The 10,183-nt window shown below is 44.9% G+C and overlaps 2 protein-coding genes across 2 annotated transcripts; both read right to left on the bottom strand.

Moving 5' to 3' along the window:
• Positions 1–25: 25 nt before the first annotated feature.
• On the bottom strand, positions 26–3,058 carry mavs (mitochondrial antiviral signaling protein). Its single transcript, XM_068751798.1, has 4 exons — positions 2,936–3,058; positions 2,620–2,800; positions 1,747–2,351; positions 26–1,551 (listed from the first exon to the last, which is right to left on the bottom strand). The coding sequence occupies exons 1-4, from the start codon at positions 3,056–3,058 to the stop codon at positions 817–819; spliced, it is 1,644 nt and encodes a 547-aa protein (XP_068607899.1). The 3' UTR covers positions 26–816.
• Positions 3,059–8,483: 5,425 nt separating this feature from the next.
• On the bottom strand, positions 8,484–9,617 carry LOC137908082 (G-protein coupled receptor 151). The gene has a single exon (XM_068752447.1). It carries the CDS (start codon positions 9,615–9,617, stop codon positions 8,484–8,486), a length of 1,134 nt encoding a protein of 377 aa, XP_068608548.1.
• Positions 9,618–10,183: the final 566 nt, after the last annotated feature.

The raw sequence follows: 10,183 nt of genomic DNA on the forward strand, positions 1-10,183 counted from the left end.
AACTAAATGTACAAAATAGACAATCTTCTTTTATATATTTTTTTAATTAGTACGATCATCGGAAGTGTATAATATGCTTCAACGTAAACTGCATGTGTGAATTAAATTAAAATTCACACATGCACCATTAAGAGAATACAGTATAGTCAGACCTTGAAGAAGGAACTGTTTACATTGAGTCCTTGATTTAAGAGAATACAGTATAGTCAGACCTTGAAGAAGGAACTGTTTACATTGAGTCCTTGATTTAAGAGAATACAGTATAGTCAGACCTTGAAGAAGGAACTGATTACATTGAGTCCTTGATTTAAATGAAGCACTATTGTTGCTGGAAACCATCAAAGGCAACTCTATAGGTTACTGACATTTTGTGCCAGAAAATGTGTCCTTGTGAACTGGATTACGGATAAAGCACCAGGCAAAAATCAATGGCACCAAACTGTGCTTGAATATGTGTCCTTGGACTATTTAACCAGCAAGTTGCACAATAGAGATGATGTATTCCATAGAATGTGGGACCCCATACATTGTCTGGACATTTCTACCATCTTTCTTAGAAGGAATAATTTGAATTCAAGACAGTCCCATACGGACTCGCGAGTTTTCCACTTGCCAGAATGTTCCGTCCTGGGTTTTTTGTCCTTTTCTATATTAAGACAATGTCTATCAACATATTTTTTTTGGGGGGGGGGAAATAAATAGTTTGATACTTCTATAGTAAATATACAGTATATGTACAAATAAGTACAGACAGTGTGCAGACTCTCATTTGTAGTGCTCCTCCAAACAGGAAGTCAAATAAAATACTATGGCTCCTCAATGCTTAAACCTCCATGCCACCAGTAGTGCACAGAAAGCGACGCCTGCGGCAGTCAGAATGTACTTCGTATGAGCTGGCGGGTGGCGAGAGGAAGCCTCCTCTGTATCCTGCAGCGTTTTCATTGAAGTATCAGCAGGAGCAGGCTCAGTGGGGAGGTGTTTCTCACAAGACGGGCCGTTTATGATTTCTTCAGCGTCGGCATCGTTAGCCGCTAGCGGCGACACAGAGGCGGAGTCCACGGCTGCTTCATCATTCAGGACTTGAGGTTGTGGCGTCGAGCTTTGGCCGTCTAGGTTAAGGACAGACGGCTGTTCGGATATTTGCACCACGTGCACCTGCACCTCCTGCGTATCTAAACTCTGGCGAGGAGACTCGTAGTGGTTTTCCTGCGGTTCATTGTTATAAAGAGCAATTCCGTTCTCTTGGCACGGCAACGCGCTGTTTGAATTCAGGGTGGCGGAGTCGACAGGTGAGCATGCAGGAACGTGGGCTGAGGTCACAGCAGCAACACTTATTTCCAGTCGATCAGTGTCACCCGAGTAGGGATCCTCCGGTGAGTCGGGTGCAGGATTCGTTGGGTGGCCGTTCTCCTGGGACTGGATGCTGACCAGCTGGCTGGGCTTGCTCATACAAACAGAGTTGTCATCGAAGACGGGGGCATTGATCCCAGCGACACCTGGGAGGGGAGCGACTACAGGTGCAGCTTCGTTCTGTGGGCCGCTTTCAACAACCTGCAGAAAAACATTAGGATAAATGTCAAGATTACTTTATACAAAAAGGCAGCTGGTGAATGTTTAGAAGAGCATACAGTAGAGAATTTAAAATCATCATCTACTCGGCCATTAGATTTTATGAGGTAATGGGGAAAGAGAAGAAGAACGGAGAACAGATTTTGTACTAAAGTACACAAATGATTAAATATTCACTTGTGTGGTAGCCGGCTCCGAAGTCTCCTCAGGCTGTACGTCCACAGGAGGGGCGGTGTCCTGGACTGGAGGCTTCTCGGGGGTCACCACGGCGAAAGAGGATCCATTAGTCACACCAGAGTTCACTCGAGTTAGAGAAGAAGTTTGTGGTGGCCTGACCTCTGGGGTGGTTGTTGTTGGTTGGAGAAGATCTGGGCAGGATGGAGTTAGTGTTTCGTATTGTTCAGCAGTGTCCGCCTCCACGTCTCCTGCAGTCACCTGATCGGGGAGCCCACCATTATCGCCGGAGACATCCTGGACGTCTGATTCTGCGTTCTCCTCCGGCTCCTGGCGAGTAGCGACCTCCCGCGGGGGTGGCAGGGTTGCTGCAGGTGGAGCAGGTGCTACTTCGACCCGAGCCGATCGGGGAGGCTCAGGAATGGGAACAGGATCAGGAACGTGATCTGATGAGCTCTGAGGGTCTTGTGCAGGGGTCTCCAGAGGAGGTGAGGCCAGGGCAATCCGGGCCTGACTGGTTGCTCCACCCGCTGGGGTGGATGCATGACTGGCAGGTGGTGCCGGGTGGACATGGGCCCGGATGACAGTCGTCGGAGGGGAGCTGGAATCTAGGATGAAGCAAGCAGTACCGGTATCACTTCTGTTCTGACTGCAGCTGACTTTATCTCCTGTTGGGCTGGCTGAGCTGTCAATCAGATATGATTTATGCACCAGCAGGATCAGCAAACATTACACAAAAACTACTGACAAATGCCGAACATGAACTCAACTGGACTGCTATAGTGTCCAGATATTCTAGCCCCTGTTGGAGCAGAAAATGGATGACTGAGAACCTGCACAGACACACTGACGAGCTTCACCAGCTTGCAGACTTACCGTTGATGCCTCTCAGGGAGTTGTATTCTCTTCTAATTTCTGCTGCTATGGCCGGATAGTCGCACGCCTCAAGCGCATCGATGAATTGCTCCGGCCAGTTTTCCCTTCTCTTTAGACAATCCAGAAGAAGCACCATGCCGTCATAGTTCCCACAAATCTCTCTTTTAGCTTCTATGTTTTCCTAAAATTGGATAAAAACAAAAAATGAAAATACACATTTAAGTTACGCGTTAAAATGAAATGTCCTTTTTGATTGTGATCCTTAATCTAAACATAATAGAAATGACATCTGACAGCGCATTTGAATATTTGATACCTTGTCATGGTCCGTCAGACAAGGCAGGTGGGCGATTATTTCTCTCACTTTCACTGTGGACACAATTGTCGACAAATTCCGCCGCAAGTATCCTTTGTAGAGTTTGTCATTGACGAATGACATCTGTGAACACACAATGAAGTCAATATCTGTCTCTACTTTCATTGAATGTTTTATTGTCCAATAAATCATTTATGAATGGTTGTCTGTCTTCGCGTGGCCCCGCGATGCATTCGGGATTAAAAACAGAACTCGACTCCTGAGCAGCAGCAGCAAGCCCTTTCCTTCCTAACGCTCAAAAGAAAGACAACGTTCCAACATCTCAAGGTCGCAGCCATTTGTAGCAGCGAGAAAGCAAAGAGGCCCCAGCTAGTCACTGTTTAGAGTTAGGACTCAATATCTGAATGAATGAATGAATATATTTATTAGATAGAATGTTAGAGTACAAGTACAGTCACACAGTAGCATGTATTACAGTACAAATAAAGTCAAACATCCTGTCTAAGAGGAGCATTTCAAAAAAGTCCTTGCGGTCTTGTTTCCGTTGAAAGTCCTTCGTACATAAATCATCCACAATTAACAATACAAATTTAACAATACAAATACAAATAAAACCAATATTCAATAACTCAATTGATGCAACGTAACATTAGAAAAATAAAAATAAAATGATTTTACACCGCCAATGCAAACTAACAATTAATCTAAAATAAATTACACCACTGATGCACAGTGACAATGAATGACAATAGATTACATAAATTACAATAAATTACTAAGGCAATTAATATGTGCAACGTAGGTGGACAAAAAAAAAGGGGGGGGGGGGGTTGATCCGGAGAGAGTCGTGATGACTATCTCCGTTTCTGTCCCCCTAAAAGGTGTATTTTTAGGGCCGTTTTGAAGGAGGCCAAAGAGGTGCATGTTTTGAGGGCGGGAGTCAAACCGTTCCACCCTTGGGTGGCCGTATTGTAAAAAGATGATTTACCCATGTTAGTCTAATAGGAGGGGGTAATCAGGCTGTTGTTTGAGCTCCCTCTAGTGTTGTGGCTGTGGGTGTCACTAAATCTGTGGAGGTGTTCCGTCAGGTATGCAGGGATTGAGGGGACTGAGGGCATAGCTGCATTGACTATTTTAAATGCCAATCCCATTTTGAGTTGTTTAACCCTGTATTCTACCCTGAGCCAGTTTAGGCTAGCAAAATGTCCAGGAAGAAGGTGGGTCATGGGCCCCAGATTGAGGAGTAGCCGAATCAGTTTGTTTTGGGAGGTTTGGAGCCTGGTTTTCAGGGACATTTTGATGTTTGAATACCAGGAGGTGCTAGCATAGTCAAAGAGGGGCTGAACGAGGGCTCCAGAAAGCGTCCGGAGAGCACTTTTGCTGACAAAAGCAGACATTCTGCCCAAAAATCTTGTTCTCTGATTGACTTTTTTGATCACCTTAGTTGCCATACTATCGCCAGACAGGTATTTGTCAAGAACACAGCCCAAATAGGTAATCTCTAAACTTTAAATGCACAGCATGAAAGTCCCAAATGTCCTGCACCAGACACACTTTGGGGTCAAACTCTTTCGGGGTGCTGAATACACCTTAAAACCTCAGCTTTGTCTGTACTAAACAACCGGTCGATGTAATCCGATTCCAACTTCAGTCAGGTGGAACATTTTCACAGTGAACTCAACATCGCTGGCTGCGTCCAACAGAGCAGCACTTTTAAAGTTTAGCGTAAACGTGACGCAGCAGTCAAGCAGTAACCGAAGAGCAAAGTCCTCCTTGCTGTCAGACAGGCCACGGTTTACCTGAAACTCACCTGTCAAGAAGACCGGTGCTGCGTTCAGCTATTAAAATCAATGTTGGAGGTCTGTGGAGATTTTCATCCATGCATGCAAATACAAAGTGACAATGGATCGGAGATTAAAAGGGGCAAAAGCGCCTTGAAATGAGAGCGGATGACCTCTAAAGAGGCCGGATCTCCTTAACTTTTCTGTGGATCAACATTCAACCTTAACAACAGGATCTAACTGCGTCAGAGCGCACGGCTACTGCTTCAGGTTTTCACCACTGCAGGGAAGTTTTTAAATGCGGGGGGGGGGGGGGTATATGTTCTGTAATTTATAAAGAACGAGCTACTTTAAAAAGGAGAAATAACATTGCGCCATCATTTCTTGACAGACAACGTCACCACAAGGCTGTTGTTACCAACCCTATTAATCAACAAAGCAATGACCGCAGCCACGTCGCGTCTGTTTCATGTACCTTTATAACACGTAAAGCTCACCTTTCGTATCTTGACGTCTCTGTAGTTCGCGACTCCGCCGTGTCCGACGCTATTCCTGCTCACTGCGCTGCGCTTGCGTCCTTTTACGCACGTCTGCGCAGCTGTTCTCGCGCTGGTCTCGTGCTGCGCTGCCATTGGGCGCCGGTGCCGTCAATCAAGCGTCCTCGTTCTTTTAAAGAAGGCGGATGACATTTGCTCTGATGGGATGGATTGCATTTTGACTTCTGGTTTATATTTGATCTGCCTCTAATCCCTGAACCTAATCCGTTCACATGAGGACAGAGAGAGAGAGAGAGAGAGAGAGAGTAGTGGATAAACTGTGACTTTTTATGCATGAGATAGATGGCGGTGCATTTTAAAGTGCAACGCTACACTTTCACAAAGTTGCTTTAAATGTAACCTGCTCCATTTACAAAGTGCAAAAGCTTTTCTCTCGCTAATATCACGACATCATTAGCGTTTGGCTCCGGCAGTAGGAACCAATCATGGCTGGGAGTGGTAGCTGGAGAACCAGTTCAACACCCGTCATGTTTGTGTACACAGCCGCCAGCATTCACGTGTTCTTTCCAAGTCAGCGTTGTTTTCACATTTCCTGCATGCCAGTTCTGTTTTGGAAAGGAAATTCCAAAGCATGTTTAACATGTGTTTACCTCCATCAAGGAGATGACGCTGCATGCCACTGCTTGCTCTTGGCTGATTTGTTTGACCAAGTTCAAACATACTAGAGAGAATTGAGAGTTTCTTTCAACTTGGTGGGATCAGAGACTATAGTGGGGAGAGTTTATGCGCTTTAGGAGTAGATATCCCCCCCCCACACACACACACACACACACACATTCTTAAGTAATGAATCAACATTCACTCCATTAGTTGGAGACCGGTGGACTTCTGCGTTGCGTTGTTTGTGCAGCGAGTGATAGAGGGAGGAGCCACGGTCATAAACACACGATTTCATGCAAGACAAGAAACAAATTGAGCAGTTCTGTGGCCCCCCTTCCCAAGAAGTAATCCAGTCTTTGAATCTGTTTCACGGTTTCCTTTCTTTGCTCTAAAACAATGTTCTGAATGTGGAAAACGTTTTAGAGTCTGTCATTCTCACTTTATTTATCATTGCAGCCTTATTCTTAACAAGATGTATTGATCCCATAACTTGGAATGAAAGCATTTAAAAGGGTGGGAAAATTTTGTTGGGCATAAAATAGATGTGCAGTAGTGTGTGTGCATCGTCCAAACGGCTTTATAATAAAAAATACAGCACCTTTATGACATCACAGCCATATAGCGCCACATGAGAAAGGAACCAAATGAACTTATGGTCTGTGCCGCAAGGTGTCGCTATTTGCTCACTGCTATTTGTTCAATCCCCTTTTGGATGATAAACACATGATTCCAAGTATAAGGAGTAGGTTTAAGTAGTCAATAGATCATGCAGTATTACTTCGTTTGGCATAAGTTTAGAGCTTGGTAGAAGAACCGGAGACTTAAACAACACCAAACCAGTTTATCAGGTCAAATGCATCTTCGCAGCGAGGAACAAGAGCTGACCGAAGTCTGCTTCAAACCTTTCATATCTTGTAGGGCGATGCTTCTTGAACAGGAAGGATGTAAAAAAGAAAAGGCACAGTGAGAGCCTGAGGCAGCAGCGACAATCCGTCACGGATGAGTGAAGAGAAAAACAGTGTGTACATCACAATAAAATGATGGGACGCTACTCTTTTCAGAGGCCTTTAGCTTTGAATATACACTAGTAAGAAAAACTGATGAGCAAGGCTCATGCGTTGGTCCAAATGTTTTAGCGCAGGATTTGATTCAGTTTGGCATTGGAAGTGGGGTTTTTCAGATCCTTACCTATAAGCAGGAGAAGTCTAAAAAGAAAAAGAAAAGTGACCCGAGGGCAGACACTCGGGACATCATCTTTTGTCAATGAATAAATTATGTGAAGGAGCACAATCACACCGAAATCCTTTAGAAGCGTGTGTCGTCCCCCCCCCCCCCCCCCCCTCTTCAACCTGTAACCTTTCTTTTCACTCAGGCACATTAAAATGTCAAATCTGCTGGGGCGTCTGAGCCACGGGCGGCTGCTGCGCCGGTACTCACAGATGTCTAAATGTAGGCTTCTTTTCACCACTACTTAAAGGTTATGCTGTTAATGCAGGTCGTCTGTGGTGGAGGAGGAGGTGGTCGCTGCTGGTCATCCGCTACACATCTGGACAAAACATCTGACAAATAGCAGAGCGCATTATAAACATCTTATAATGCGTTATATGTAGTTATAAGCAAATATGTGGCCATTCGTCATTGTAAGTGACCCTCAGTGTTTACAATGAGCATATAAATAGTTAATAAACTGTTTACAACACATCATAATGGAGCTAGAAGCACATACATGTCAATATGTGCTATTTTAGATAACATTTTATATTCAGTATTTACAAGTAGTTTATAAACGTGTAATAGAATGGTTATAATTTATTGACAAGTATGTGGATAAATGTGAATGTTAATGGACAATGCTTTAAACTCTTCTTTGCAACATTTTGTATTTGGCTTATAAGCAGTATACTGTATAAATCTGTAATTGTTTGTAATGGACCAAATAAGGATAAACGTACGTGTTTTATAACACTTGAGATTATATTATATTTGCTCTGTAATAATGCCATACAATGCACTTTAGTGGCCACTTACTTGATCAGGTTCTTAGTGTTATTATATCTTCTGTTAAAAAGTGCAGATTTCACTGAAATATGATGGACTTGACCTGAAACACGGATGGATTACACTTTAATATAATACATGTGCACCGTGCATGTTATCTCATAACCTCCTGAATTTAATGGAGAGATTAGATGTTAGAATTGTATTTTTATCCGTGATTAAGCTCGAGTCTTTTTGCAGGCTTGAAAAAAAAAGCAGAGCACCTTTGACAGATATTTATTATCCATGTTATGTGTCACATATACACACACAGTATACAGTATACACAATCACAACAAGCCTCCTGGTGCTTGATTGTCCTGGATATTTACATTGGCCTCATGGTACAAACCTGCAAGAATTCAAGGTGTTATTTATCCGTGACGTTGCAGCAACACTGCAGGCAAGCACAAATATTCAAAACATGATAGTAGAAAACATCCAAACATGATAGTGTACAAGATCATTTCACATCTAATCGAGCTCACGGCAGCAAACAGGCCACTAAAGTCGTTCAACAGGAGGTAAAAAAACAACTACTACAAACCAGCTGAAAGCAAATTGGCATTTTTATTACAACATTTTCTCCTCTTTCTCCCACGGAACTGGATCCTGCTCCTCCTCGACGTGCGTATTCCTGCGCCCTGTCCAAAAATGCTCCAAATCTGGGAAGGTCTTCTCCTTCTCCGGTGAGACGGCGTTGGCGACGGCGTTGGCTCCGATCTCGGCGCCGTTTCCCTCCGTTTTCGGACACTTGTTGCAGGGGGGCTGCTTTGACCCTCTGCAGGTCACGATGAAGCAAATGCTGATTAGTCCTTGGCGCACGTCGTCGTACATGGTCATCAAGATCACCGGCGAGAGGAAGCTGCATGCGTAAAGGAGGACTTGCGCGAAGATGATCAACCCCACGGGTGGCGTGTTGTACCCAAGCCTGATCCAGGTGAAGGTCCCCCACTCCGGCAGCAGCAGGAGCCCGAGGGCGCCGCTTACACACAGCAAAACCAGGGTAACCTTGCTCTGATGCTGAGGCCTCGGTGCGCGATTCACCGCAGAGTGCAGCGTTTTCGTGTAGTACGCAAGCGTGAAGGTAACCGGCACTACGAAGGTCGCAGTTGGATAAATCTTGTAGAACAAGCTCATGAAACCAGAGGCGCACACTGGCACCTGAGAGACGCAGATGGTGTCCCGACCGTGCTGCACCAGAGACGCGTAAAGCATCTGGGGCATCGGAAACATCATCGACACAATCAGGATGAACGCCAGAGCTCCGTGGATCCATGACGCGCTGCAAGGGGGAGCGGCAGCGGAGCTGGGGATGAACGTGTGTTTGGCTCGGGTGGTGGCTGCAAGGATTAAAGTTTTGGCAACCACACACGAGTGCTGGAACCAGTCCGTGGTGCTGCAGACGAAAGTCCCGAAGGTCCAGGTCTGCTTGTAGTAGGTGACGGCGCGCACGGGGACGCACAGCAGAAGGATCGCCAAATCCGTGGAGGCGAGAGAGGCGAGGAGGGCTTTTACCTCGGAGCCCTTTCCGTTTCGAAAGTCACGAATAAAAATCAGCAGAACGAGCAGATTCCCCACCGCTCCGGACAAGCAGATCCCGATTAGGATGACGGGCATGGCGGTTCTCACGTCATCCCTCTGGAGAAGTTGAACTCCTCCGATAAAATCAAAAAAGGAGACATTTGCTGGTTGATCAATATGCATGTTTTTGGATTTTTAAAGTTCGAGCTGGGTCTGCAAATTGGAATAGAAGAAATTTCTGGAAATGTATCCAAAAAATATTTCAGGGTCCTGAGGAGGAAAGCGAAGTCGGGAGAAGCAGTCCAGCGCGGCGCGTCTCCGAAACGCGTCTTAATGGGGTCGCATCGCATCAGCCAGTGGCTGAGCAGGCTGGCAGGTAGAGGCTATTTCAAGAGCTGCCATTTAGCACTCACGTCATTTTATCAGGGTGGCCCCAGGCTGCAGACAGCCCAAATGTGATGTGATCTCAGAGAGAGAAAAAAGGTCTGGCGTGGCGTCTCAGAAACATGCCCCAAAATCACAAGTAATAATCTGGACTAATCTATGTAGATTATACATGCAAACGTGTGTATCAGAATTTGGATTTTTAGTGAAATCAGTAGAAAAACATCTGGTTTTTGTGCAACCATATGAAGTAAAACCAAAAATGCACACAACTACTCTATAGTGACAATATATTTTTATTTTCCTTTCTCAATCAAATCAATAAAGTATGTTTCTAATGGCCTCCTTCGTTTTACAAACCATCA

This window comes from Brachionichthys hirsutus, chromosome 18, assembly GCF_040956055.1.
Source record: "Brachionichthys hirsutus isolate HB-005 chromosome 18, CSIRO-AGI_Bhir_v1, whole genome shotgun sequence".
Taxonomy (NCBI): domain Eukaryota; kingdom Metazoa; phylum Chordata; class Actinopteri; order Lophiiformes; family Brachionichthyidae; genus Brachionichthys; species Brachionichthys hirsutus.

Coding starts and splice junctions, on each gene's coding strand:
- mavs (XM_068751798.1), bottom strand. CDS start 3,058: ATGTCATTCGTCAATGACAAACTCTACAAAGGATACTTGCGGCGGAAT. Junction 2,801..2,935: donor GTCTGACGGACCATGACAAG/GTATCAAATATT, acceptor ATCCAATTTTAG/GAAAACATAGAAGCTAAAAG. Junction 2,352..2,619: donor CTCCCTGAGAGGCATCAACG/GTAAGTCTGCAA, acceptor GCTTCATCCTAG/ATTCCAGCTCCCCTCCGACG.
- LOC137908082 (XM_068752447.1), bottom strand. CDS start 9,617: ATGCATATTGATCAACCAGCAAATGTCTCCTTTTTTGATTTTATCGGA.